The sequence below is a fragment of the Betta splendens genome, chromosome 7 (genome assembly GCF_900634795.4).
Source record: "Betta splendens chromosome 7, fBetSpl5.4, whole genome shotgun sequence".
NCBI classification, from domain to species: Eukaryota; Metazoa; Chordata; class Actinopteri; order Anabantiformes; family Osphronemidae; genus Betta; species Betta splendens.
This window is the reverse complement of record NC_040887.2, coordinates 7,631,311-7,658,043: the sequence shown is the minus strand read 5'-3', so window position 1 is coordinate 7,658,043 and position 26,733 is coordinate 7,631,311. Positions and strand designations below refer to the sequence as shown.

Below are 26,733 nucleotides of genomic sequence, written 5' to 3'. Positions count from 1 at the left end.
TTGTCACTAACAACTGATAAAGAACTTCTGCTAATCTCCCATGTATATAACATACATTAGGTAACTAAACAAGTTCATTCACTCATTCGCTCGCTCCCTCACTCATCGTTCTTCTGACGTTTAGACCTTGTACGAGTCACAAGGATTTCCTGAAGGAAATGGACCACATCAAACAAGTATTATTTCATTTAATTCATTTTATTTGTTTCTATGGCTGCTAGCATAAACATTTTGGCAGAATTTAGCTGACTACTGGCATGCAGCTTCAATACATGTTAGAATGCGTATTTAAGATAAGACTTTATAAAGACAGAAGAAAAACGGAAAAGTTTACAAACTTTGATTACATATCTTTGATCACCTTCAGTCTTCAGTGCAATCTGGGCCTGAGGTAACATTACTCTTTAAAGCACCAGCGCTCCTGGTGCGTGTTGTCTGACAAATCCAGCTTCTAGTTAAGGACACTGAACTGGGTTACAGCAGTTTGACGTCTCAGTATCTGAGCGTCACAGTTTGTCAGTGACGCCTCTGTCGGTCAGAACCTCAGTGTCTGAAGACATGGCCACGAATCCCTGTCAGATATAAAGACAAGGCTCAGTGACAAGGCAGCCGGTGTTTGTGTCAGATCTCCTCACAATTATGTGTCTTTACCTTCTCCACCTTCAGAACTGTGTTGACCAGCTGGACCTGTTTCATTCTGGGTAAAATCACACCTTTAGCCAGTTTCTCTGAAACAGACAGAAACAGCTTATGTGAGGGTGAAGAGGTCGTTCACTGGACACTGTGCACTATTTACATCAATCATGCAGATACTAATGCTGACCATTATAATATTGCTGGTCATGTTCTGAAGGAAACAAAACTTTGCATCATTAACAGATGGGGTTTCATTATGAAACATGAACACTAAATAGACACAAGTAGTAGTAAAACTCACCGTTGAGCACTGGGATGCCTACTTTCTGAATTCCATTCAACACAAGATTTTCCAAATCAGCAGTCTGCAAAGAGAAACGTGTGATTCTTTCACAACTCAAAGACACTTAGTAATCAGCCAGTCACTGTTACTATGACTCATCTCATGTGGATGTTGTTTGTGTGTCGTGTACCGAAAACGATCCTATTTCAGTCGCTTTCAACCTCAGTGTGAAGCTGTTAGAGAGAGAGCATGGTCATTACTGAGTGTGTGAACCAGGTCCGGGTGTGAGCTTTACAACGCCATGATGCTCACTTGTCCATTTTCACTGAGCCTTTCAGTCTGGCATCAGAGGTCCACACTTTACCACTGAATTTGGAGTCCTGTAAGAAAAGAATAAGGACTCAATTAGTGCTACAAGCGGCGATCATATTCCTGTCATCACTCTGCTCACGACGGGGAACTCACAAGGATGAGAGTGAACAGAGGGGTCTGGGTGCCGTTCTTCTGGATGGCGAAGGCTTTGACGCCTGCCTGGACGCCGAGCCTGACGACGTCGGGCTGGAAGGAGAACGCTGGAACGTCTTGAGCATAAACCTTTAGACTCATCAGTAAACCTGGAAACATCTTGGGAAGCTGCGTGGAGAAAAATCCTTGATGTTTTGCTTGTGCTGATGCAAAGTGAACTCCAACAGCAACAACGAGCAACTCGGCGTTTTAGGAAAGAGTTTGTTCCTTTGTTTGTGGATGTAATAACTGTAATAATTGTCTTAAACTCTAAGTGTGCTTCAGATGAAGGTACCTGAGGAATGTAGTGCCCCATGGAGGTGGTGTTTAGACGGACAGGACAGTACGAAGGTATCTGAAATGATAAATCACATGTTTATAGCCGCGGACATTGTACAGAAAAATATTATTCCCTCATCCCCAATTCTGCTGATTCTCACCATGCTGTCGTCGATGGTGGTCTGCAGCACTCCAGCTGTGTAGTATCCAAACGAGGCGGAGTTGAGCGTGAATTCAGACAGACCCAGTGACAGCATGTAGTCCTGCTGCTCAGGCAGCGTGAACGGCTGGGCCTTAAAGGGAGGTTCCGTGTGAGTTCTGATGCTGTAGAACTCCCCCTTTAAATGCAGAGAACAGTCGTTAGTTATAGAGTAAATGTGTTATAGACCATGACTACTGTTACTCTACACTTCCTGATTTTCATAATGCAAAAAGATGAAACCATGTGTTTAGAAATGCTAACAAGCTGAATAATAGTCTTTCTTTAGTCTGTTTGAGCTTCTAATCTATGAAGAGTCAGTACAGTTTGCAGTGTATGAACTTAAGTCACGTTTCAGGCAGATGTCTAATAAAAACAAGTGACTTCCACAGTCTGGTGTACAGTACTAGTACAGATACTAGATTTTTTGTCTTATTTGGGATGACATTCAGAATGAACAGCGATAGCGGGTAGCTGCTTTGTCTTTACCTTAAGACCCAGAGTCAAACTGGACGCAGTGATGACAGGTAGGCCAGTCAGAGGGAGGTCGAGCATGACAACTGGATTCAGGTCAAAGGAGACTGAAATACAATAAAAATCATTCAAAGGCTGAATTATGACTGGTGGCCTAAAACAAAGCAGACTAGATAAAAGGCAGGTGCAGCTTGGTGCAGTACCGTTCATGGCCTGCAGGTGCTGCTCCAACTGGACAATCTCTTCCTCGACGCTGGGGCAGATCTGAGGTGGATGACATTATAATATTCGCCACAGAAACTCATATCAGTATGTTTCAGCTCACACTGCATCAAAACGCTCACTTGTGCTTGTATTTTACTGCCGATTCGCCCTTTGAAGTGTTTCACAAAAGGCTGGAAGATCCAGCTGTTGACAAAAGGCAAACGCATTGTTGAATCTTCACCAGTGTCACTTCTGGGCATCCCCTCCTCGTTCCTTCCTACTGTACCTGGCTCCACCGTGGAACTGCATGGCCACGTCTCCCACTTCAGCATCGCAGCTGACGCTGGTGACGGACAGACGTCCGTCTGAATCCTTCCCCAGCTTCACTACGGACGTCACGTCCACCTGGAACACAGCCATGTCGAAGGATCCCCCGTCATGTCTGAAAATACACAACACAAACAAGTCTTTTCTTTTTTTTTTTTGCAGAGTTTGAGCTAACCAGACATTCAGAAGTTAAAACAAGCATCAAATCAGAATAAGAACTCGGTTGTCTTTTTTGAATGTGAGAATCTCTTAGTTGTTTCTGTAGTGTTGTGGTGATCCGGGCGTTTGTATGGAGGACGAAGCAGACTCACATGGAGTGATAGTGTGTGGACCAGCTGCCAGTCAGTGCCACACTGAGGTCTGAGATGGAGGTTTTCAACCCGGTGGCGTCGGGGTAAAACTCAACAGACGGCTCAGGAAGGTCACACTTTGTTACAGTCATGCTAGAAGACGCCAGGAAACAACGGCAGGTGTTAATAAAGACCCAGCTGGAGTAGAAAAGCAAAAAGTATAAATGCATGCAATTCAGTTATTAGACTGAGGAGGGGAACTTAAACTTGAGCTTAAACTCTGATATTTGAAGCCAAAATAACAAAACGATGTGTGATGTCGTCCTACTCTGACAGTGTGTAGTCAATGCTGCCCAACAAGCCCATGGACACTTCACCACTGACGTCAGGGAGCGTGACGTCCTCCAGTTTCTCCTGAATCCAGTCGGCGCCTTTATGCTTTGCTGGAAAAAAACGACACATTGTTAAAGTTTTAATTAACTTTAAAGAAACGTGTTTTGATTATATACATTAGTTTTGCTGCAATGCAGACTCGTGTAGCGCTCACCATAGTAAAGTCCTTTGTCGGTCAGGGTGAACTGTATTGCAGGGTTTTCTCCACGTGTGCAACTGAGGAGCATGAGAACTACCAGCACAGACGGCAGCATGTTGCTTCCTGTAACATCCGTACAACAATCAATGACTGGTATGAACACAAATGTCTGCAAAGTCAAACAAGAGAGTGAAAACGATGCCTCATACCTGAACGACTGCAGGACAAGCCGCTTCTCGTGTGAGTCGACGCTTCTCTGCGGCCGAGGCGGTGATTTTATTTTATTTGATTCCCTGGCGCGGCTTTTGGTTTCACTTCTACTGAGAAGTGAAACTTAAACATCTGTAAAAAGCTGCCACCTGAGATGAGTCCGGGCAGCGGGAGAAACGTGGAGCTGACCTGTTGGTTTTAAGCAAATACTGTAGCTGTCAGAGCCCACGTACTACACCGACTAAAAGGAAGTCGAGTGTTCAAGCCATTTCAGTTTCTGCTTTTTTAATTGCGAGGACTGATCATTTCAGACACTTTTGCGCACAACATCCCCGTTTTTCTCATAAAAGGGAAGTGAATCGTATTTCCTGTTTTGTTGACCTTAACTTCTGAGTCGCAACCATTTGAACAGAATGAATCCACGTGTCGTGGCACGGCGCCAGCTCGTTGCCGCGCGCCAGACGCGCGTGGACCCCCTCAGTCGGGATGTGCTGCCCCCTGTCTCCGCTCGGAGCAACAACAGCCAAGCGAGTCTTTGCGTGTCCGTTCACGCTTCATCTGGCAAGAAAACATTAAGATCACCAGCCATAAAATATCTGATTTATTCATCTCTTAATTCAACAAATACTCTTTGTCTCACACACCAAGTTCCAATAAATCACAATAAACATGTTCAATAGGAAGAAGATTTCATTATCATTAGACATTTCCATAAAACACAGTTAGGACCCACTTGCTTGCACTTTGACTTCACTTCATCCAGAATGACACTTGAAACACCAGGAAAACAACCAGGACGACTATAAGAGTAGGATGGAAAATAAACACCAAACAGAAATGCATAATAAATAATAAGAATTCTGTTTAAACAACTACACAGACGTTATTCATGGTTATTATTGTCCACTCAGCACCATCAGGTCTGATATGTGCCTTTTGTGTTATTTTCTCTCAAGTGGACTTAATTTTATATCTAGCAGCTCAAAAACCAATAAAAACAAAGTCACTCCATTGTTTTTTTACACATTTCATTTCCCAGAAATACACACATACACACCCACAGTTAAACCAGCCTCAGGCTTTAACAACTTTCCATAAAAGCTATGTTGGATTGACCTGTTAATGCCTGCATGCCACAGCGCACCTCCTCAGGCCGGTCGGGCCTGTTTTCTGGAATGAGTAGACTACTTTTACACTATGATTGTAGATTGTATTATTGCACATTTTCACGAAGGCAAACTAAAAAGCTGTACGTTTCACACAAATGATCCTCCCCCTCTGTCGCGCGGCCGCGGCGCTTTGACAGGGTCTGTGTCGTGTCCCGCGAGGCCGCGGCCGAAGCGCTCAGTCGTGGATGTTGTACTTAAACGCTTCTATAAGCCCTTCGATGGAGTGGATGAAGCCGGAGACCGCGCAAATGCCCCCGATTACGAAAATGGCCACGTCGAAGAAGACGTGGTGCCACAGGAGGTTCCTCCACTGGAGCTTGAGGTGGAAGAGGCTGGGCAGGAGGAAGCAGAGGCCCGCCCCCGTCAGGCTCCCAGTCAGACCCATCAGCAGGGCGAAATGCGGGACGAACACGGCCATGAGCAGGGTGAAGACCACCAGCGCCACGCGCAGCCCCAGGCCCCACGACTTCAGCTGCCCGCCGGGGCCGTAGCAGTCGGGGAACAGGGCCCTGCCGCCGTCCTGGAACAGGGACTTCTCCAGAACCTCCACGGCGGCGAAGAACGGCAGCGGGTACGACAGCAGCGCCTTGGCGACGAGGAAGAGGTTCACCACGGCCCGTATGGTCGCCGGGAGGTTGTCCGTGATGACCTCCTTGGTGGCGTCCGCCCACGTCAGGTAGGCCACCAGCGCGAACAGGCCCTTGAGGACGCAGGCGGCGATGTGGGTCCACTCCATCATGCAGTGGAACTCGCTGGGCCTCTGCATGTTGCCCTCCAGCGACGGCAGGAAGATCTGCGAGGTGTAGCTGAACACGATGATGCCGATGGAGATGGGGAACTTCTTCACGTCGATGTAAAACTTGACCTTCTCCCACGCCCACTCGCGCGCCCTGGAGAGGCAGTAGGCGATCACGAGGATGTTGATGACGAAGTGCGCCAGCGTGCACAGGAAGCTGAACTTGGACACGGCCTTCAGGTTCTTGAGGAAGGCGCAGGGCAGGAGCGCGGCCGTGGCCACCACGGACCAGGCCTTCTGCGACACCGGAAACCCGGGGAAACTGTTGTACATCAGGTTCCCGCTGACCACGACGTACAGAATGCAGGTCATCACCAGCTCAATGATCTGGGCCACGTTCACGACGTGCCCGCCGATCCTCGGGAAGCGCGGCGCGCAGCAGGCGTTGGCGATGTCCACGTAGGAGTCCCGCACGCGCACCTTGATGCCGTCCTCGTTCTCCTCGTACAGACACGCTATGAGGATTTTCCCCGTGTAGCAGCACACGACGGCCGCGAAGATGATGAGGAAGAGGCCGAGGTAGCCGCCGTGGAGGATGGCGTACGGCAGGCCGAGGACGAACATGCCCTGCGGACAGACAAGCGCAGCTGAGTGGTAATGGAGGAGACCCACATCGCAGTGACAGGCCGCACCAGCGCCGGCATGCAATGACTGGCTCCCAGCTCACATCTTACGTAATAACAAATACGTCTATAGATGAATATTTATGCACAATAAAATAAGACTGCAGCAGTAAAATGTTTCACACAGCCGATAACTGTGCGCGAATTGGGCGTTTTTCTCATATCGGCCTCGCCCTTGGAATTCAGACGATTCGTTTGCGCAGGCACGGACCGAAACGAATTAATGCGTTAAAACGCATTTTAGAACGAATTTTAATTTTCAGTTTTATTTTGGTAACAGCCTTCAGGTGATGGGGTGTTGATAAGCGCGTGGCCGCAGCTCAGTCGCGGCTATCGCAGACGAGCAGGCCCTGCCTGCGGCGCCGCTGATAAAGGGATTTGAATACATTCTAAGGACGAGTGGCTACAATGAAATCTCTCACAAATAACCAATAAAACCTGAAAATGTAATGTGTATTTAAATTGTCATAAGCCATTAAAAATGAAATTTTATTTTTTTATTTTTTTAAGCTGTGAAATTTTCTCAGATTGTTCTAGACTGGGTGAGATTCTTCTCCAGGGTTTTCCGTCTGCTTGCAAAAATCTGAAATATGAAAATCGTCAAGGTGACTTTTTGTGCAGCTGAAGGCCTGCCGGATGCAGCGTGCCCACGCCTACATCCCCTCACGCACAGCGTACCTGAATGGCATTGGTGACGTTCCAGCCAGCCTCCCATGATGTGATTTTGGGCTTGTCCTCGTCCACGGAGCCCCCAGTCTTCAGGGACGAAGGCCTGGGGCCAGTGCCGTCTCTCTGGTAGTGGCTGTCCCCGTCCAGATCCCCCTCTCCCTCCATGTGCCCCCCCTCCTCCCCGCCCTGAAGGACATCCATTTGCATCCCTTGCCTGTAGTCATAATCCAAGTCGTCGCACTCGGCGAAACCCAGTCCCTCCTCGTCCGTTGCGGCTTGGAAGCCCAGACGGGCGAACATCCCGCTGACCTTGGCCTGGGATTTGTTGGACACCGTGTGGGCAGCATTGGTCAGCTTGTTCGTTAGCTTGTGTCGGATTAGGTGAGCCATGTTTGTCCGAAAATAAAATTTTCCCAGCTGCGAGTTATATTCGTGAGTGAAAAGAGGAGACGCAGGTGCACGCGGTGGTTTTAAATGCTAGTGTAAAATCATGCCTGTTGCCTCTGCGTGGTGGTGAAGCACTAAGCTAACAGCCTCCTAGCGGCTGCCTAACCCGTTCATCCAAAGCGTTCCAAATCCTCAGCCGCTTCTCGTGGCTCGCTCACCCATAGTACTCCTTGGTGTCTGCCTCGACGAGTAAAAGCCTCAAAACAGACGAAAACACATTATTGTCGTTTAAAAAAGGGAAAGTTGCATCATTAAAAAAGACAAATCAACACATTTTCTCCAATTAGTGGTCGTTTTTTCACGTGGGGTCCAGTTGGTGACAGTGCGGGCGCAGGGATTTCTGGCTGCATCACTCAAGGAGAGGGAGAGCGCGAGGAGAGCGTGCACGTGTGTGCGCGAAACGCCAGTGTACTGGAGCGTGCACAGCAGCACGAGAGAGAGAGAGAGAGAGAGAGAGAGAGAGAGAGAGAGAGATGCTCTCAACGGGACTTGGTTTCACAGGCAATGGTCACGTTCAGGTCAATTAAAGGCGGCAGTACAGAACTGACACTACGCACAAGTGAAGGGATCAAACATTTCACCTGCGTTCACGCTCCAGTCTGTCAACAAACAGTCCGGTGTGTGTTGAATAACCCAAATATCATTAAAACAGACATGTGGCGAAGGCAACGCTCCAAAGGCGCGTTATTAACAAAAAATGACCGTACCTTATTATTTTATAAACTAATATTACGCCTGTCCTTATATCGCAAGAATGTATCTATGATTTTATCTATCGTTTTCCTGTCTTATCGTAACTAACCTATAACAAATAAATATTTTTTTTTAAATAAACTATGCAGGCTGCAGTACATTCTGCTTGCACTCGCATATTTCTGTAACGTTAATTTATTTTAGGAATAAGAATCAACTCACACACGCAATTGAACAGGAATATTTTAATACAATTGTCCGTTTTCCACAAATCGTCATTCTGAAGCATCTATGTTTGCCCACACCCGTGTAATAATGTCCCGTGCATATGGACGGGTTTCAGGGCTTCTTCTCATTTCTCACGCAGCTTGGCTCCAGCTGTGCACGGAAGCAACTCGTTGCTGATGAACATCCTGTAGCCGCCCGCTGCGCGTCCCCGTCAGCACCACGGACAGCTCCCTAAACGCGGACTAAAACGGGTCAGACCTCTCGGTCTTCTAAAAACGCGCGATCAAAATGAAACGCAATTTAACACATCACGCACTTCGTATAATAAGTGCTGGTTTTGTGAGCTACATTTACTAACGATCTACACGGAAATATACGGACTTCTTCACAGACTCCAGTTTTCGGCGCCTCGTCTTTGCCTCCAAAATCTGTTGTGACACGCTGAGCAAAACTGTCACGTATTTCTTTCAACCTCCGTGTAGAAATCCTGTGGCTGAAAAAATCAAGGCATTTTTACCCCAGTCGCTGTTTGTGGGATAAAAAAATAAAACAGGTTTGTTAATTTTATAAACACCTCAATAACAACGCTATAGAAATGCATAGGACTTGACAAAATGATGTATTATGTATTGGTATGATCAGCATTGCATGGCAAAAACGAAACATGGACGAAACATCTAAATTTAGAAATTAGCCAGAGGACAGAGAAAGTTCCGCATATTTTCATGCTTGGCTTGGGCTGCTTTGCCTGCTGCTGCTGCTGCTTGTGCTCAGGCCAGCAGTGGATAGTGACTGTGCGTCATCTATGTTCGGGGATATGTGCGTGCGCGTGCACATCTGAGTGTGTGTGTGTGTGTGTGTGTGTGTGTGTGTGCTTGCTGGACGACCAGGAAACAGCGAGGGTCCTTGAGGCACGTCTCCCTCCCCCATCACGCGCACACACCGCGAGCTACGCCGGGACCGAGAATGGACTGCAAATGTCACACAAACGCGCGCGCGCGCACAGAAAACGCACGCACGACAAATATATGTAGCATTTTCCCAAATTCACGAAATGAAATTGCTTGAGGAAAAAGGTTGACGATGAATGTGTAGGAAAAACTATGTGGCAAGAAACGCATGAGCAAAAATATTCCAACCTCGGCGAGCCACAATAAATCCTCAGCAAAACGTTATGTGCATTTCTGAGATCCTTCTTGACAAAATGGATTTTCACTTTTCCCCTTTTTCTTTGAAGGGCCTTTCAGATTGGTTGCTGGGGCGACCAATTTAGCTTGTGAGTCTACAAAGAGGAGGATTAATTCAGGCTCGATCTGACTGAGGGAGACACTCGGGGAGGGGAGTGTGTGCAGCACACGCTTCAGTGTGTGTGGAGGCCTGAGATACGCAGCGGCTTAGAGTCCCGTTAACAGCCGTGCAGCGCTGACTGGGAGCAGTAATCTCTGATAGTTGCCATGGCCACAGTCATTGGACAGGGTGTGTGTGTGTGTGTGTGTGTGTGTGTGTGTGTGTGTGTGTGTACCGGGATTTCGTTGAGCTTTTCTACCACTGTTTTTTGTGTGTCTGAACTCACGTTGTGCGATGTGATAAATTAAATGAATCATATACAGCATCTATTATGTATTTGCACGTCATTCGTGCGTATGTGCGGGCCAGCCATGTTGGAAGGCTGCGTTATTATGGAGCAGGTGGGTGTGTCTGCAGAGGCGGCGTGAGATGCAAAGAGTCCTCCCACGTCTTCTTTGCCCAAAGCATTAGCTGGTGGGAACTGAACAGAATTAACCCTGTAAAAACATAAAGCCTTCTCTTCTCATCTTTTTTTTTGTGAAGCGTTTTTGTAGTGAGTTACTGTCATTTTCGATTGACTGACAGATCAAAGCGCAAAGAAAACAATAAGGCTTCAGTCCTAAAATAAAATTCATTACCACTTATACAATATACTTCATTTGTTTATCATAGGAGTTTATTTAGTTTTAAATATGTAATGTGACTGGGTTCTTAATTCTTATTTTGTAAAACATGCAATTAGGTGAAAATTGACTTTTGCCATTGATGGAATGTTTTAACGATGCAAAAGCATTTCTATGTTTCATGTCGCGAGCAATTAATAATCTTTTAACTTTCCCACTCACTCAGATACGTGCACACTCCCACACATGCATGAATGCATGAATAGTGACAGGTGCACAAAGACATTAATCACTGTATGGCCTAAAAAGATGTGCTGGGCTCAGAGGGCCAGAGAGTGAGGAGAGCAGTAGTGACAGACTCTGTGTGTGAGGGTGTGGCGTGTGTGGATGTGTCTGTATGTGAGGGAGCGAGACGGAGGTTAGGGTGTATGTGACTCCCCCGTGAATGGATGTGTGTGCAGGCGTGACAGGGTGAGGAGGAGAGTCATGGAGGTTTCAGGGGGCTTTGTCTGCAGTGTGGCTCCCAAATATCAGCAGTCAGGATGGTCACGTGAACCTGCTTCTTCTCCTCCATCAACCGCTCTCTTGCTCCAATCACTAATATTTCTATAGTTGTGAGGACCCTGGAGGAAATAATGTGTCTTCACATATTTACATATTTATATTTACTACCTCTTCCTTTTTCCCGATTTTAGCAAGTCACTCTTCCATTTACAGAATTATTTTTTAATTCAAGGAAATATTCTTTATTTATTTAGCCCTCTACATGCCTGTTGTCATTCATCTAACCTGAGTCATTCCCTCACTGGTGTTACAGACTCTTCATCGTTTGAGAAGACTCGCTCGCTCTTGTATTGTCTGTATTTTGGATCTCTATAAATCCTGACATTTTATTTTGAAGAAAGCCTTTTTTAAAGTTTGTAAAACTACAGCTAAAAATGTTAACGTTGATGACAACAAAGATGGACAGTAAAGGGCTTTACCTCAGTAGATGAATATATTTTACAGCAAGTAAAAAAGCTACAGTAGACGTCTGCCAACTCGAGGTGCCGAGGTGGTGTTTTTGTGTCTTATTACTGCTCAGATCAGCCATTTTGTACAGCCATGCAAAGCCTCCATGCTTAACTTACAGTGTTGCTGAGCCACACTGAGTCTGCAGGTTTGTGTCTGACATGTCGTCCTTTTGACACTCCAGTCATGCAAAGCTTGTGTTAAAGCTAAGAAGATGCTAATTGTTAAAAATTAAAATCACATTATTCCTGAACACCAACCCTAACTCCACGTTTAACATTAGAGTTCCCCTGCTGCAATTCGGTCAGTTCTTCCCTCCACAAAATGGAGGCTGGCTGGCGTCACGCGTGGCAGCCCCAAACTGCTTGTAGCCTATTAGATTCCTGCTCTGAATCACTGCTGACTAGATGACAGGCACAACAAGCTGGAATGAACGTGTGTATTTGTGTGTGTGTGTGTGTGTGTGTGTGTGTGTGTGTGTGTGTGTGTGTGTGTGTGTGTGTGTGTGTGTGTGTGTGTGTGTGTGTGTGTGTGTGTGTGTGTGTGTGTGGAGAGAAAAAGCAGATGGGTGCGTATGTGTGTGTGTCATCATGATTTGTGAATATTGTAAATTTTGACTCGGTGTGTGTGTGTGTGTGTGTGTGTGTGTGTGTGTGTGTGTGTGTGTGTGTGTGTGTGTGTGTGTGTGTGTGTGTGTGTGTGTCTTAGCAGTGTGTATGCAGCCATGTTTGTGTTTGAGAGGGTGAGTTGACCCAGATCTGCTTATTAGCATCAGGAGGAGGGGGACGGTAGTCACTTGGAGCTTTGTGCCTGAGCAGTGAACTGTGCTCATGCTTCAGTGACACACCATCACGCTTCATACAGTAATACTCCTCCCACGCACACACGTTCATTCCTTCATCCATTTTCCATCTTTTTCATCCACATATAAGAGCTATCCAGGAAGCGTGTCAACTCTGCTTAGAAAACACCCTCATTATACAATAATCAGTACAAGTCATCAAACATGTTTAGCAATATTAGCTATTTTTTTGCTGCAAAATAAAAATCATAGTTGATCAACAAATCATTACATAAACCACAGTAGCTTCAGTTGGTACACTACTAGAATGTTGTATTCGTCTTGTAAATGAAAATGTATATTTATATATGAGACATGAATTTGAATTTTATGAATTTTTAGGGATACTTTCTGCACATTAATTTTAAGGCCTTGAAAGAATTTAGCTAAACTCTGCAGTTCTATGTGTTAGTTTGACTGACTTTACTGCTTTATAATGAGAACATATTCAAATAAAGGAAAAAACAAATGCATCTAATTTGTGAGTTGCAGTATTTCACATGTGCACACAAGGTTTAAAGCTGTGAATATTATTCACAAAAGCGAAAATTAATCTGTACACATATTATATACAAAATAATACATATAACAATTCTTCCTGAATCTGAAATTGTTAATGGAAGGTTTTGTTTTACTATGGCTGCTACAGGCTGTTAACATATGAGAGCTGGACTAGCACTGCAGGGTGATGAAGATCCCTAAATGTGGAATCTCCAACATATGCACTGATTAAATGGTCTGAGTTGAAGCCAACTGGGCTGTACAGTAGCTCTCGTGCAGGTGTCCCACATCACCAGCTGAGGCTTCCTCCGGTCAGCTGAAAGTAACAGGATGGCAGACAGAAATCAGGGATGTCTGGGCTTGGGGGGAAATGTCTGTTGTGTTTGAGTGTAGCTTCAAAATGTGCTGTGTTTTCTGGCAAAAATTAGAGATGATAAAATAAATTCACAGGTTGTTAAATGCTTATGGTGAATCAGTCGTATTAAAAGCTAATTTATGTTGTATGTAAACTCCAATTTACATTGTCTGAATTAAAACTATACAGTTTTCAAACCTGATACTTTTTATGATGAAGCTAATTTATTATGCCAATATATACAATTTAAAAACACATACCTAAGAAGCGGTTTTGTGCTGTTCAACTAGGATGATCCTGGGCCTGTAACGTCTCATCATAGTCTGACCTCTGGTGGTTAAATTATGTATAACATTATTTTCATAATTCATATTAGAAGTGAATGTGGATAAAAGTCATGTTTTAAGGTTTGGGAGTAAAGGTAAAACTAGGGTCTGGTTGTACTTAGGTGAAATACTTTCAAACTAAAAGCTGTACTGTGTGCGAGCAAGTAGCGTTTTGTATGAAAACTAATTGTTTACGTTTTGTCTTACTTTTATTTGTGAAGTCAAAGTTAAAAAAAAAAAATTTCGACTATTTAGTAAAGCCTCTCAAATTATATATTGTTGGATAGGATGCAGATTCGTGTGTGAATGCTAAGAAAAAAGTTCGGAACTAAAATCTGGTGACAACGCGGTTCCACTCGGCTGTATTTTTCAGCGACGCAAATCAAAATGGCTTCCACTCAGCAACCGGTCTGCCAAATTTTCTCATTTCAGGACTGTAAAACGTCTCCCGACCCGATTTATGAGCTCCCTGCCCAACGTCTTTCCTGTACACAAGCCCCTCTAGTGATTGATAACGGCTCATTTCAGACCCGGGCCGGGTGGGCCATTCCGACGGCGGACTTTGACTCTCCGCGTCTGCTCTTCAGGTCGGTGGCTGCGCGAAGCAGAGGAGCTGCTCGCAGCGAGACGCAAATCGGTAACGACATCTCGAACCTGGAGCCCCTGCGGTGGCTGCTGAAGAGCCAGTTCGACCGGAACGTGGTGGTGAACTTCGAGATCCAGGAGCTGATTTTCGACCATGTGTTTACGCACCTGGGTATCGCCTCAGAGGTGAGTGATGGAGGGGGTGGTTGGATGAAAGGACCCTCCCGGAAACAAATATAATACGAAATACAAAATGTCTTCTTACAATTTTAGGGGACTGTGGAACACCCCATCGTGCTGACAGAGGCGCCATGTAACCCACTGCACTGTCGGCAGATGATGTCGGAGCTGCTGTTTGAGTGCTACCACGTCCCTTACGTGTCCTATGGTGTGGACGGACTGTACAGCTTCTACCACAATAACAAAAACATCCAGCCACCTCATACCAGCATCATTCTGTCCTCGGGTTATCAGTGCTCACACATCCTACCCGTTATCAATGGCAGGTGAGAATTCTCAGATGCAGATGCTACATCTGTGTTGTATTTGCTTTTCAGATTTCACTATAGCAGTTTGTCTTTTAACAGCAATTTGACTTTGACTTCTAATAGTCAATAGTCAGAAAACACAGTCATGCTGGTAATTAATTATGACTCCTGTTTCAACTCTTCTTAATACAGCTATACACACTTTACACTTAACTGTTAGTTGTGCAGTTGCATAATGTTCATGTTTTTTTTAAGGTTGGATGCAGTGAACTGTAAGCGAGTGAATGTGGCTGGGAGCCAGGCAGCTTCATATCTGCAGCGCCTCCTTCAGCTCAAATACCCAGGTCACCTTGCAGCCATCACACTCAGCCGCATGGAGGAACTGCTGCATGAGCACAGTTACACTGCTGTGGATTATCATGAAGGTACTTAATGTCATTGTAAACCCACATAAATGCTGCTTTGAGAAATGTTCAATTTTTCTGGCCAGACTTACAGCTCTGTATGGTGTTTTACACAGAATTGGAAAAGTGGCGCAGCCCGGAGTTTTATGAGCGGGAAGTTCACCGCATGCAGCTTCCCTTCTCTGGGAAGTTGCCTGGTGGCTGCGTAAGTGTGGAGGAAAGGCAGGAAAGACGAGCTCAGCAGCTTCGCCGGCTTCAGGAGATCAACGCTCGCCGGCGGGGGGAGAAGCTGCAGCAGGACCAGGAAAGGCTGGACAGACTTCTGGCAATACAGGCAGGACACTGGTTATGTCATGTGCAGTTTATTGTTCTTTTTAGTAGTATTTAACATGTGTGTGGATTGGTTCTGATTTTGATTCTGTATTTTTGATTTCCCATCCTGATTCTGAAATATGCTGCTGGCATGTGCTGCACAGTAATCAAGAGTTTGTTTGGTCAGGAGCTGCTGGAGGATGGACTGTTGGATCAGTTCCATAAGAGCCTGGTGGAGCTCAACATGGACTCAGCTGAGGAACTGCAGTCATATATCAATAAATTGCAGTTGGCTGTGGAGCAGGGGAGACAGAAACTGCTGCAGAGTGATGGAATGGAGGGTAAAACTGAGGTGAGTGTTTACATTTTCTTAAAATCGAAATTTTCTTAAATTTCGTAATATTTAAATTAGTAAGTAAATACGTCTACAAGTCATTACTGTGAAGATGCTGCGGGTCTACCATAAGTGAATTTTTTATGTTTTTTGTTTTTTATGTGCTGCACCTGACCCAAACCCTGAGACTGTTCTGTTACTCTCCACCAGGTGGAGCTAGCGATGGATGAGGGAGATGTAGTGGCCCTGATGGATCCTGATTTTCCTGAGGACACACTACCAGACAAAGCGGCCAATGTGGTTCAGGTAGTGGCACAGACACACTGGAACGTATATCTCACTAATGCTGTTATTAGTAATTTTTATGGCGGTGATCGGTAATTTTCTGTGATCGATAATTTTCCTCTTGTCTCTAGCCCATGTTCAACATGGCAGAGTACCATCAGCTCTTTGTAGGAACAGAACGTCTACGATGCCCGGAGATCCTGTTTCAACCGTCTCTGACTGGAGAGGACCAGATGGGGTTAATGGAGACACTGCAGTATGTCCTTGCCAGGTAAATTTGCAGCCAAAGATATGATCGGACAGATTTGGTCTTTTTTGGCCTATTGAATGTTTTTGCATCCACACTGCAGTTTATTGTCTCAAACATATTGTAAACCAAAGGTTTTTATGAAACAATGACTTGTGCTCTGATAGTTGAAGTGTTTTACATGTTCTCTCCAACGTAGGTACACTCCAGAGCAGCAGGAGGCGCTGGTGAGCAATGTTTTTCTAACAGGAGGAAACATGCAATACCCTGGGATGAAGGAGAGAGTGGAGAGAGAACTGCTGGCTTTGAGACCCTTCCAGTCACACTTTAAGGTCCAGCCTAAAGCCCTTGTAATTGTTACAAATGTATAAATTACCTAATCCATATCATGTTGCTGTTAAGTTTTATTACATAATTGTGACTGGTTTGTTTGGTCAGCCAGCTCACCCTTAAAATATGCTAACCTCCATAAATTATTTTAGCAACATTACTAGATACGAGGCGATGGAGGTCACTTTAAGTTATTAAATAAATAAAGAAAGAAAGAAAGAAAGAAAATGAATTAGACACTACATTGTTCATTTGAACTGGTCAAACCTTTTATCCACATATATTGAAAGTTTGATGAATTCCTTCCCAGGTGACCATGGCATCCCAACCAGCCCTGGATGCTTGGTACGGGGCTAGAGACTGGGCCTTGGAGCATCCACCAGAAGGTGATGCAACAGCACCTGAAGGGTGGATCAGCAGACAGGACTATGAAGAGAAAGGAGGCGAGTATCTGAGCGAGCACTGTGCCTCCAATGTCTTCATACCCATGAAGCTCACCAAACCGGTTCCCGTTCGCCCCAATGAGCCTTTGCTGACATCTGCAGGAGCTTCTGCAGCTGTTGCCACGGTTACACCTACCATGACTCCTGCTGAGGTTTCTATGGTTACCTCGTAGACTCAGATTGCAGATATCTTGATGTTCTGTGAATTGTTTATTATTTTACTTCAGTTTCTGACTTTTGCCATTTCCTACCATGCCTTTCAGCAACCACCACAAAAAACTTTAGTTAAAAGCCTAAAACAAAAAGTTTTTATTGTTGTTGATTTAGAAAGCTAGAACTGTGCCTAAACATGATTCTAACTGTAAAGATGATCTTGGACATTTCACTGTTGAATACTCAAAGTTCAGTTTAGGTTCATCAGCAGGATGTTTGTGAATAATACCTTTATGTTTGTATGTACCAACAACATCTACATTCAGTAGCTATCTCTCTATCTGGACATACTGCTACTGACAGTTTTTATTTGTGTGAATCCTTTCTTCTCTTATGACCTTTGTAATTCCATCCTTGGGGAAAGAATGAGAAACCGTTCATATTGAATGGTCATCAAGTTACTGATGTTGAATTCTTGAATATGAACAATTTGTATATCATTTTGTATGTAAATTTGCTGTTTGTTTTTTAAAATGTATTTTCACTAATGAAAACAAAACTGGCTGATAGCACCTGTTGCAGACAGCAGAGTGTTACACTGTAATCGGTCCCATATGGTGAAATGACCACATATTCGCGGCAGTACAGAGTTGCACCACTAGATGTCGCAAGTTGAATTGTCTTTGTCCTTTTCAGTGGGCACAACAGTTTGTTGTGGCTTTTCTATGCAGTATTACAGTACAAAAGGAACTTCCTTGGTAGTCTTTTGTATCAACAGCACGTGACAGCAGGTCATTTAATTCTTGACCCATCATAATTTACAGGCATGATACGTACAGCTCAGTTCTGTCTCTGCCGAATCTAAAGGTTTGACTCATACTTAGTACCTGTCCGTTGTCTTGCAGGTATTTTTTAGGCACCGTTTTGCCTGTTCATGTTCCACCCAGCAGTCTGTGTGCTAATAGTATTATGTAGTCTTAAACTGTGTCACAGCTCAAGGCTCAGGCGATTTACCTCAAGCAGCAGTGTGGTAACCACACACGCAGCAGCCTGGTTTCCACAGCAGGGCAGAGTAGTGCTAATCAGAGCGAGGCCAGGCCTGTCACTGCAGGGGGATTGGCTAAAATTTAACAAGAGATTAAAGCTAAACAACAAGGCAATCTTTTATCTATGGAAGCAAGTAAATAGGATTTATTTTTATGCTTAGATTATACTTCTGCAAGTATGTAAAAAAAAAATCTCAATTGCAGGTTTGAAGGTCTGCCATTGAAGCTGTTATTTGTTAGCCAGTATCCTCTTGGTGAGTAATCATTAAAAGCAGTTTAAGCGTTTTGGGAAATATGAATCTATCTAATTTTGATATATATGGTAGGATCTTTATTTGTGGCTGCTCCTCTGCTCGTGCTCATGTTTTCTCCTTAGTGTCCAGCCACCGCACTGCCATGTGTCTGCTAGGACCAATGAACATCATCATTAAATAAGCTTTCAGAATAAATTCACTATCGGGCAGCTCAGGGGAGACTGTACAGTAGGTGCGCCATGCAGATTCTGTGTATTTTTAAACAAGCCTGTACAGTGTAGCTTCCTCTCTGTGTCTTGGTCCTGGCCAGTATCCAATTAGGAGGATTTATCTGTGAGCTGCACTGTTGCAGGTCAGCAGGAACACCTGGCACGACTGAGCTGATGTCAACCCCGTGCAGCAGCAGAGCAGAAAACCAGAGGCAGGGGTCAGTGGGCGACAGATGCACAATGACGTTATGCTGTTAATACTGTGAAACTCTGCATCAAACATCAAGTAATTAATTGATTTTACCAATAGAGGCTTAAACATCCACTTTGCCATATTTAAATGCACTGATAAATTGAAGAATCAATTCTGGGAATGATGATGTTTTTGTTTTGCATTCAAACACAGTTACAGTGTGTTCCTCTGGTCTCAAATGTCAGGGCTTCCCAGGAGAGCCTGCGTGAGGGCAGCGTGCACAGAGCTGCTTTGAATAGTAGACTTTTATATCTAGAATTAACTAGCAATCTAAAAATCTATGCTTAGGTAGTGATGATGACGCAATGAACGAGACTTTGATCTGTGATTGGTTTGTAGTAAACTATTTCTCGCCTCAGATTTTGGCTGAGTCACTCAGCACTGACCTCATGAGCCGATCGACCCCAGCAGGCCTGATGTTTCCTGGCTGAACGTGCACGGTTTGTGAGAAGCTGCTGTGTCTGTAAATGTTTCCAATGTTTCTGCACATTGAAGCAAATCGCTATTGTTCCACTGATTTAAAGGCTCACGGATAAAAAAGGAGTAATACAAACACCGCATGTATCTAAACTTTTCATTATAACTGAATATTTACATATACTGTATACAATAAGTTTGCAGCTTCTTCGGGTGCTGGACACAGTGGAGGCTATGATGGATTGGTGACCGGTTCAGCGTGTATGGGATGCTCCAGCACCTGTGATCTTACGGAGAAGCTCATATGTAAAAGATCTGATTAAACCATGACTAGAAACACACACACAGCTTTGACCCTGCCTCAAGCAAAAGCCCTGTTGTCCAACGTTCCTGTTCGATCTCATAAATTCAAATGATGCTGTCTATACTATACTTCACTGGCGAAGCCATAAAATCCATGGGGAATGGCGCCTTACTGGATAAACATGTGCAGGACAACTAGAACGTTGCTGCTTTGTTATCTCCAGCAGACATCTGGTGCCTGTGAAGTCTGTGAACGTAGCGCTCGTGTCCCTTCATTCAATTGTCCAGCATTTAGTTTTAATTCCATTAAAGCAGTGTTAAATGAAGCATAAACCTGTTTCCTTCAAATACTGCAGTCTGAGCCTGAAGCTAAAGCACACTTGTGTTTTTCATAATAAATATTTTATATTTCCCAAAGGAAATCAAAAGGAAAGTCTTTATGCTCTTTATCACCTTCAGTCACTGGAGCTGAAATGTTTGTAAACTGTGATGGACATGTAGGATAAAGGTCGAGTCCGCTGCAGAAGACACCTGATATAAGCACCAGAAAATTAGAAACACTGTGGTTTCTGAGCGCACGGCTGCGCGCTGCAGTGAGGGAGCAGAAGTAGCTGTAATTAGATGTGAATGGCCTCTTTCTCCTCCTCCTCCTCCTGCTCCCCTCCTCCCTGTGCTTGCAAAGAGCAACAGGTCTAAATCCGTGCACGACTCTGCAAAGTCTTTGGTTGTTGATAAAAAGGGCTGAAATCACTTGTACCTGCGTTTCTGATAAGGTGGAGCAATGATATTTCGGACAGCTTTAAAGCATGCTAAAAGGCACCCTGGAGTGAGTACCTCTGCTTTGTTCCAGCTTCTTCTTTTAGTCCTTTTGTGTTTTGACAAAGTGCTTGTAGTGGTTCTGGTTAAAATGTTCCACAGTGTTCCAACAAGTTCAGGCAGAGATGCAAAAAAGTCACTGCCCAGAGTTTCCTTTTATGAAAATAAGCATTTAAAATTATTACTTTTTGTTGTTTTTTTAAATGTGGCTACTTGTTACACTAATTCATGTTACACTGAATTATATAATAATAACAAGAGGACAGCCACAGTTTGTAACAGTGAGCTAGATCCAGAAATGGAAACTATGTTATTTTTCAGTTATTTGTTTTGCCCATTACTCAGCTGCTACACTTCCATCAGTGTAAATACATGTGGAGTCAAGGCTCTGAGGCGCCTCTGGTTCTTTTTACTAGGCGTTCAGTGACTTGATGTGTCATGTTTTTATTGCCTTCTTCTTTTTGTTAATTAACAGGAATAAAACTTGCACATAAAGTAGGTGATAGACTACAAAGTTGAAGGTGTTCTACAGCCCCTGGTGTCTGATATGCTTTAAATTTATATTATATATTATATAATTTATATTTACATCCAAATGTAAATGTGGGTTTTGTAATAGCTTGTTCTAATGTCTTTTGTTGCACATCTTAAAATACATGCATTGATTTTTTTTGTAAACTTCTAAACACATGACACAAAATTGACAGCTCAATATGCAGTGAAACCAAATGCTACTCCATAATTAATTTATTTCATTAACACAATTGCAGGAACAAGCAAAGGGTGGGTAAAATAATTAGTCAAGACAAGAGAGGTGCAAGGACGTCTAATTTTGTCTCATCTAATCGTATCTAACTCTACTTCAGTAAGTTAAGTTGCTCCAGTGGCTCATTTGAAATCAAGCCAAAGTGAGAGAGGCTTAAGACTTTTTTTTGTACCATTTAAAAACCTGATAAATCTAAACTGACAAAAATATATGCATTTGGGAAACAAGTTGTTAGAATAAAATACATTTGCAAATGTAAGTTGTACCTACAGGGAATGGGATTATTGCTGTATTTTTAACCAGCCCTGCTGTCAGAGAGTGGAGTGGCAGAGTTTTAACTTCTTGTCATCAGCTTCCCAGGAGGGAGAACGGGAGAGAGAGAGAGGCAGCAGAGAGCAAATCCCTATGAGTCTCTACCGGAGCTCCTTCATGCGGCCTGTCATCCTGACAGATAGGCATGCTGGGAGACGGACAGTGAGAGAGAGAGCGAGCGACGAGCTGCAGGGAGCAAATCCCTCTGTGACTCCACGCGCCCGCTTGATCAAGATGCGATAGTGAGGGAGAGACAGAGACAGGCTGTTAGAGAGTGGGAGAGACAGGCAGGAAATCAGCTGGAGTGATTGACAGAAAGTCACGCAGACGTGAGGCACATGGGACGCGAGACACGCGGGGGGGGGGGGGGGGGGGGGGGGGGGGGGGTTCTATTAAAACGGAGACAGACAGAAGGTCCGGACAGGTAGCGCTGAGACAGATGGAGCTCATCAGAATGACAGAAGCAGCAGCCAAGACCAGTCACTTCCAGAAATATCATCCACCTCATCTTGTCTGAAATATTAAGCACTGAAGACTCAGAAAAGTCTGTGCAAAGAGGTTTATAACTGATTATCACTAACCATCAATGTGCATCAGTAGCAATTATGAAGGAAAGTGTTTTGTGAACAGGAGAACATTTTCCATCAGCAGAGCAGAGGATCTGCCCATTACGCTGTTTTCTTACTGTCCTAAATTGAATGTTTGAATACGTGAAGCTATCTTTAACAAACCCACTGTGCTTTTTGGAGCAGGTGCGGTATTTGTGTAACTGGGAGCAAAACAGTCAAGAGAAAGACACACACACACACACACGCACACACACACACACACACACACACACACACACACACACACACACACACACACACACACACACACACACACACTCACACACACACTCACACACACACACACACACACACACACAGGCAGAGTGTGACAGGCAGAGTTAAAGGCGGCTGTGTGTAATCATTCAGGCATCACTTCAGCTGACAGCAAAGTGCAGCGGATTTATGAAATAATCAATACCGACTTCAAATCCAGTTTTCTCCCTGACTGTCTTTTACTGGAGCATAAAGCCACTTTTAAAACACTTTTCCCAAAAGTTGTGCATAATAGCGGAACAAACGTTACTGGAAAAGTTTAAATCACCTCTTTGTTGGGTTCTGAAATAAAATAGGATATAGGAGCGTAAAACTCAAGGAAGTATAAAGGCACATATATGTCACGCAAAAATGCACCACTTTATTATTACTTTAATTTGTGAGCAGAATATCTGAAATACTGCAGTATTTCTACTGCACACATCTGCTGCAGCATATCTTCATCTGAGCACCATCTGTTTGAGATTAGCGGCCCCGGCGTCCAGGACCCCTTCACCTATTGTTGTCGGTAGCGGTAACCATAGCAACCCGACGTTCAGCCGAACCCGCTGATGGAGGAGTAACGATGATCAGGCCGCGGCGGTCTGATCTCGACTTCCCTGAGTTTGTTGGTCTTTCTCGGGGAACATCGGGCTTCGAGTTTTTTTCGGACTTCCTTTACATTTTCAAACAAAAACATTAACCCTTGTCCTGCCGTGTGGGAACAGCTGTCATCACATGGCTGCAGTTACAGAACCAATGGAGCATTTGAACATTGAGTGTTTATCATCATATGGACCACAGCCATCTGAGGCTCTCGTAGTGTGTAGTGGTATAATCATCAGTATTATTGTGCAATGTTCACATAGAAATAGCTCAAATTGACAAATAAACAAGCCCTATTTTTATAACTACGTATTTGCCTGTGTCTTCAGCTCCTCCCCCAGGTAATGGTCTTGGGTATGGGATTGGCCGGCGCCTTCCTGTATTTGATCCGGTTGGCCAGAGGACCCCATGTTACGTAAGCACTGAAATATGACTTCTGACTCCTGCTCCTACACTGTAAAACATGATTTTTGGTCCATGCCTTCATGGCGGTTCTGAGCCCTTCAGCAGTTTAAACAAGGATTGTGTAAGTGTCAAAGACCGAGTCTATAATTTTGGACCAAATGTGCACAGAGGAGCAGTTAATTTGCTTTTATCAGACACGTGTTTAATTGTGTTTTCACATCATCAGAGGAAGATGCATTTAGATTAATTAAGAGCAAACCTTCTTTCTTTGAATCTCCAAAACACTAATTTGTTGACATTTTAACAAGACGTGTAAGGGCTGTATTTATTTATGCTCTAATTAAGCACAGAGAATTGTCAGATAGTCACACAGTCTCTTTTTATGTTCTCACCTCCTGCTGCATTTCAAACTGCTCATTTAAATGATCTAACTATAGTCCAATAACCACAGACATGCCTAAGAACAAGCTGGATGAAGTTATATTAGAGTTTTGTGCAAACTTTGAAAACTGACTAATATCTCTTGTCCCGCGTGTGTTTATGTTTGTGCATTTAGCTGGAATAAGAGCAGTAACCCTGAACCATGGAATAAGCTTGACCCCACGTACCAGTACAAGGTACTACGACACAAACAAGTATTTAGTCTTGGAATGTGCTACATTGATGCTGAATTCTTCTTCTCCCCCTCCTCCAACGGCTCTTCCTAATGAGTGAGTCGTTCTTCTTATTTGTAGTTGACGGAGACTACGATGAGCTTCGAATCGTAAGTCTATGTCGAAATCAGCAGCTCGACTCACCGTCCTCCCTTCTCCTCTCCTCCTCCTCCTCCTCCTTCTTCTTGATCAGTTTGTGGCAATCACCACGGACTACAAAAACCTGAAGAAGGACGGACCTGAGTTCTAAGTGGCAGATAATCCTGAAGGGTCAGATTTACCTGCAGCAGGCGGTGAAATTGATCCTAGATCGGAACGGCCAAACATTTATTCTGAGATAAGCTGGTGATTTATGGTGATGTGGATTCTTAGTAAAGCGATCTTAAAGACTTAAAATGGAGACAGACGTGTATATAAACATATATATAAGAAATGGATCAGGAGACACATACGTTTTGTATGGCAACGTTTCAGGCTGTTACATGTACTAAGTTAATACAAATATGAAAGTTTCAAAGTCTAATACAGATTATCCAGCAGCTCATAAAACATTAACACTGTTCAGCATAAAAGAGGTTTTGTGTTCAAACCAGCTAAGTTTGACTTTTTCGTATTTGGATGATGCTTTAAATACTGAATAACATTTTAATATCCAGACTGGGCCTCTTCACCTCACCAAAGTCATGAATGTGACTGTGCTTCTGCAAACGTGTTGGTGATTGAAAGTTTTTTGCATCCACGAAATTCAACAATGAGCTGAGATCTTTGGAGAAATAAATGGTGCGAGTGAAGCTTGGATGGGAATTATGGTAGTGCTCACACACACACACACACACACACACACTGACTTCCCACAGGTGACACCTGTATGGAACCCAGTCAGATACTGATCTTTCAGGGATATAAATACACACTCAGTATCGGTGATGGAGCAGATCCACCTGCTGGCAGCTGCTGTCAAAGAGAAGCCTGATTAGTGGTTCTACGACCACGTTCGGTGATAAGGGTGTGTGTGTGTGAGTGTGTGTGGGTGTGCGTGTCAGCAGCCCTGTGTCTTTGATGAGCGGCAGCAGAGTGGCAGGAAGCTGAGCAGTCCTCCAACATGTGACTGCAGACCTGTCCACTTCCACCGGACGGCCTCATCCCGATCAGCCCCGAAACAAAGGTCCACACGCAGTTCTCTTCCGCCTGCGCTTTGTGAACTTGCTCGACGACGCGCCTGCCGCATCAGAAGGGCACGCTGAAAGCCGCTTGGTAAATCCTTACAGCATCGCGGCGCTTTGTTCAGTGAAGGTGAGCTTTGTGTTTCATCCTCAGACTGCTCCTCCAGCTCGCTGCGCTCGCATTCATCCCGGCGTCAGCTGTGCTTTTCTTTCCCCCTGCGCTGCCACAGAAAGAGGGTACGAAGAGAGAATAAAAATAGTGCAGATCAAAAACCCCATCCTCCTTTTGAACACCACGGGGACTGTTGTGCCAAGAAGGAGAGGTCTAGTGAACTGGAACGTTGGAACATGAGGGATCAAACCATTTCCCTCAAGGATCTTAAAAAGCCTTAAAATCGCACACACACAGTGCGTCAAAGGAGACGTTGGGTCATGAGAACGCGGCCGCGGAGACGAAGCGGATGAGGCCTTGTTTGCTGCTTCGGCGGCGCTACGTGTGCGCGTGTGTGTTTCCTAGTGACACGGCCGAGCGCCCGTTTGACCTGCAGCGCGGCCGCCGTGTCTCCATGGAGAGGACGCATTCCTCTGGCAGGAGCTGAAGCGACAGCCCTGATCTGAAAACCGAGCGGGACGCGGCGTCCGTCGCCAAACAAAAGTCCATGCTGTTCCCCATTCAAATTAATATTAAACGCTCCGCTGGGCCGCGGCGCTGCACGCTGCAAAGCTGGTTTAGAGCGGCTTCGCGTCTCAGAGGAGACGCTCCTCCTAGAATAATAAATAAATACATCAAATGACATAACAGCCAGTTTATGATTTCATCCGAGTGAGAGGAACACTCTTTTATTTTATCAGTCTGGGAGGAAGGAGAAGAACTGTAAATGCCAGGACAGGTGTTATTCTCACATCCCCTTGGTCTATAATGACTCTGAACATGTTATGTAAAATGAGCTCATGTGGCAAACAAGAGCGTGTGAGGTAATAAAGCACATTCAATGGGGATTTTTTTTCCGGGTGAAAAGCTGTGGTCTCTTCTAGACGCCTGTGTCCAACCCGAGATCAGCTTTTATTTTCCTTAGTTTCTGTGCTTTTCCCTGAAGAGAACAGTGACAGGAAATGACAAGAGGAAATGCCAGCAGCTTGACACAGACCCGTGTTTACACAATCTAAGGAGCTTCTTCCCTCACTGGACTGAAAATATGACTTTTTCGTCTAAGTTCAGGTCATAAGAAAAACATTCAAACGTGCAGTTTGCTGAGTGATTGTAAAAGACTTACACATTATTAACAAAAACTATTGTGTTGACATTTGGCTGTGTTTCTTCTCTTGCTGTTCGGTTCAGAGGATGTAAACTGAGCTCGTGCTTAATTCCTGACACAGCGGCTGGAAGTTTCCCAGGGTCTGGGACAAAGCCTGGAGCTGATAAGGGAGCAGTGAAAGGAGCTTAGCTGGAGAAAAGAAACACCCTCGTACCTAAAAACACTTCAAACTTCTTGGCTTTGGCAAACAAATAAGAGTCTGTCTGAGTAGAGAAAACCTCATTAGACAAAGCGTCGTGTACTGTACCGCGCAACAAGGAGAA

The 26,733-nt window shown here is 44.5% G+C and overlaps 4 protein-coding genes across 6 annotated transcripts; 2 read left to right on the top strand and 2 right to left on the bottom strand.

The window, feature by feature from the left end:
- Nucleotides 1-177: 177 nt before the first annotated feature.
- On the bottom strand, nt 178-3,949 carry LOC114858779 (bactericidal permeability-increasing protein-like). The gene is made up of 16 exons (XM_029156351.2): nt 3,938-3,949; nt 3,744-3,851; nt 3,525-3,639; nt 3,218-3,349; nt 2,866-3,021; nt 2,720-2,783; nt 2,579-2,639; nt 2,391-2,482; nt 1,864-2,040; nt 1,719-1,778; nt 1,385-1,552; nt 1,232-1,299; nt 1,110-1,152; nt 938-1,001; nt 652-728; nt 178-572 (listed from the first exon to the last, which is right to left on the bottom strand). Exons 2-16 carry the CDS (start codon nt 3,841-3,843, stop codon nt 507-509), a joined length of 1,443 nt encoding a protein of 480 aa, XP_029012184.1. The 5' UTR covers nt 3,844-3,851; nt 3,938-3,949; the 3' UTR covers nt 178-506.
- A 573-nt stretch (nt 3,950-4,522) lies between these two features.
- Nucleotides 4,523-8,194, bottom strand: LOC114858778 (vesicular inhibitory amino acid transporter-like). Its single transcript, XM_029156350.3, has 2 exons — nt 7,205-8,194; nt 4,523-6,470 (listed from the first exon to the last, which is right to left on the bottom strand). Exons 1-2 carry the CDS (start codon nt 7,583-7,585, stop codon nt 5,283-5,285), a joined length of 1,569 nt encoding a protein of 522 aa, XP_029012183.1. The 5' UTR covers nt 7,586-8,194; the 3' UTR covers nt 4,523-5,282.
- A 5,663-nt stretch (nt 8,195-13,857) lies between these two features.
- actr5 (actin related protein 5) lies at nt 13,858-18,427 on the top strand. Of its 2 annotated transcripts, none has more exons than XM_029156726.3 (9): nt 13,858-14,278; nt 14,366-14,598; nt 14,836-15,005; nt 15,101-15,318; nt 15,484-15,648; nt 15,841-15,936; nt 16,047-16,186; nt 16,362-16,389; nt 16,803-18,427. In XM_029156726.3, the coding sequence occupies exons 1-9, from the start codon at nt 13,895-13,897 to the stop codon at nt 17,106-17,108; spliced, it is 1,740 nt and encodes a 579-aa protein (XP_029012559.1). In that variant the 5' UTR covers nt 13,858-13,894; the 3' UTR covers nt 17,109-18,427. The 2 variants fall into 2 exon arrangements, with proteins under 2 accessions (XP_029012559.1, XP_029012558.1); XM_029156725.3 differs by having other exon boundaries at nt 13,859-14,278; nt 16,362-16,494.
- Nucleotides 18,428-20,219: 1,792 nt separating this feature from the next.
- On the top strand, nt 20,220-24,789 carry ndufa4l2a (NDUFA4 mitochondrial complex associated like 2a). Of its 2 annotated transcripts, none has more exons than XM_029156731.3 (4): nt 20,220-20,396; nt 23,263-23,348; nt 23,895-23,955; nt 24,185-24,789. In XM_029156731.3, exons 1-4 carry the CDS (start codon nt 20,352-20,354, stop codon nt 24,239-24,241), a joined length of 249 nt encoding a protein of 82 aa, XP_029012564.1. In that variant the 5' UTR covers nt 20,220-20,351; the 3' UTR covers nt 24,242-24,789. The 2 variants fall into 2 exon arrangements, with proteins under 2 accessions (XP_029012564.1, XP_029012563.1); XM_029156730.3 differs by lacking the exon at nt 20,220-20,396 and adding an exon at nt 22,546-23,149.
- The last annotated feature ends 1,944 nt before the right edge of the window (nt 24,790-26,733 follow it).

Coding starts and splice junctions, on each gene's coding strand:
- LOC114858779 (XM_029156351.2), bottom strand. CDS start 3,843: ATGCTGCCGTCTGTGCTGGTAGTTCTCATGCTCCTCAGTTGCACACGT. Junction 2,483..2,578: donor GCACCTGCAGGCCATGAACG/GTACTGCACCAA, acceptor ATTGTATTTCAG/TCTCCTTTGACCTGAATCCA. Junction 1,153..1,231: donor GGCTCAGTGAAAATGGACAA/GTGAGCATCATG, acceptor TCTCTCTAACAG/CTTCACACTGAGGTTGAAAG.
- LOC114858778 (XM_029156350.3), bottom strand. CDS start 7,585: ATGGCTCACCTAATCCGACACAAGCTAACGAACAAGCTGACCAATGCT. Junction 6,471..7,204: donor ACGTCACCAATGCCATTCAG/GTACGCTGTGCG, acceptor GTCTGTCCGCAG/GGCATGTTCGTCCTCGGCCT.
- actr5 (XM_029156725.3), top strand. CDS start 13,895: ATGGCTTCCACTCAGCAACCGGTCTGCCAAATTTTCTCATTTCAGGAC. Junction 14,279..14,365: donor ACCTGGGTATCGCCTCAGAG/GTGAGTGATGGA, acceptor TTACAATTTTAG/GGGACTGTGGAACACCCCAT. Junction 15,006..15,100: donor TGCTGTGGATTATCATGAAG/GTACTTAATGTC, acceptor TGTTTTACACAG/AATTGGAAAAGTGGCGCAGC.
- ndufa4l2a (XM_029156730.3), top strand. CDS start 23,066: ATGGCTGCAGTTACAGAACCAATGGAGCATTTGAACATTGAGTGTTTA. Junction 23,349..23,894: donor GCCAGAGGACCCCATGTTAC/GTAAGCACTGAA, acceptor TTGTGCATTTAG/CTGGAATAAGAGCAGTAACC. Junction 23,956..24,184: donor ACCCCACGTACCAGTACAAG/GTACTACGACAC, acceptor CTTCTTGATCAG/TTTGTGGCAATCACCACGGA.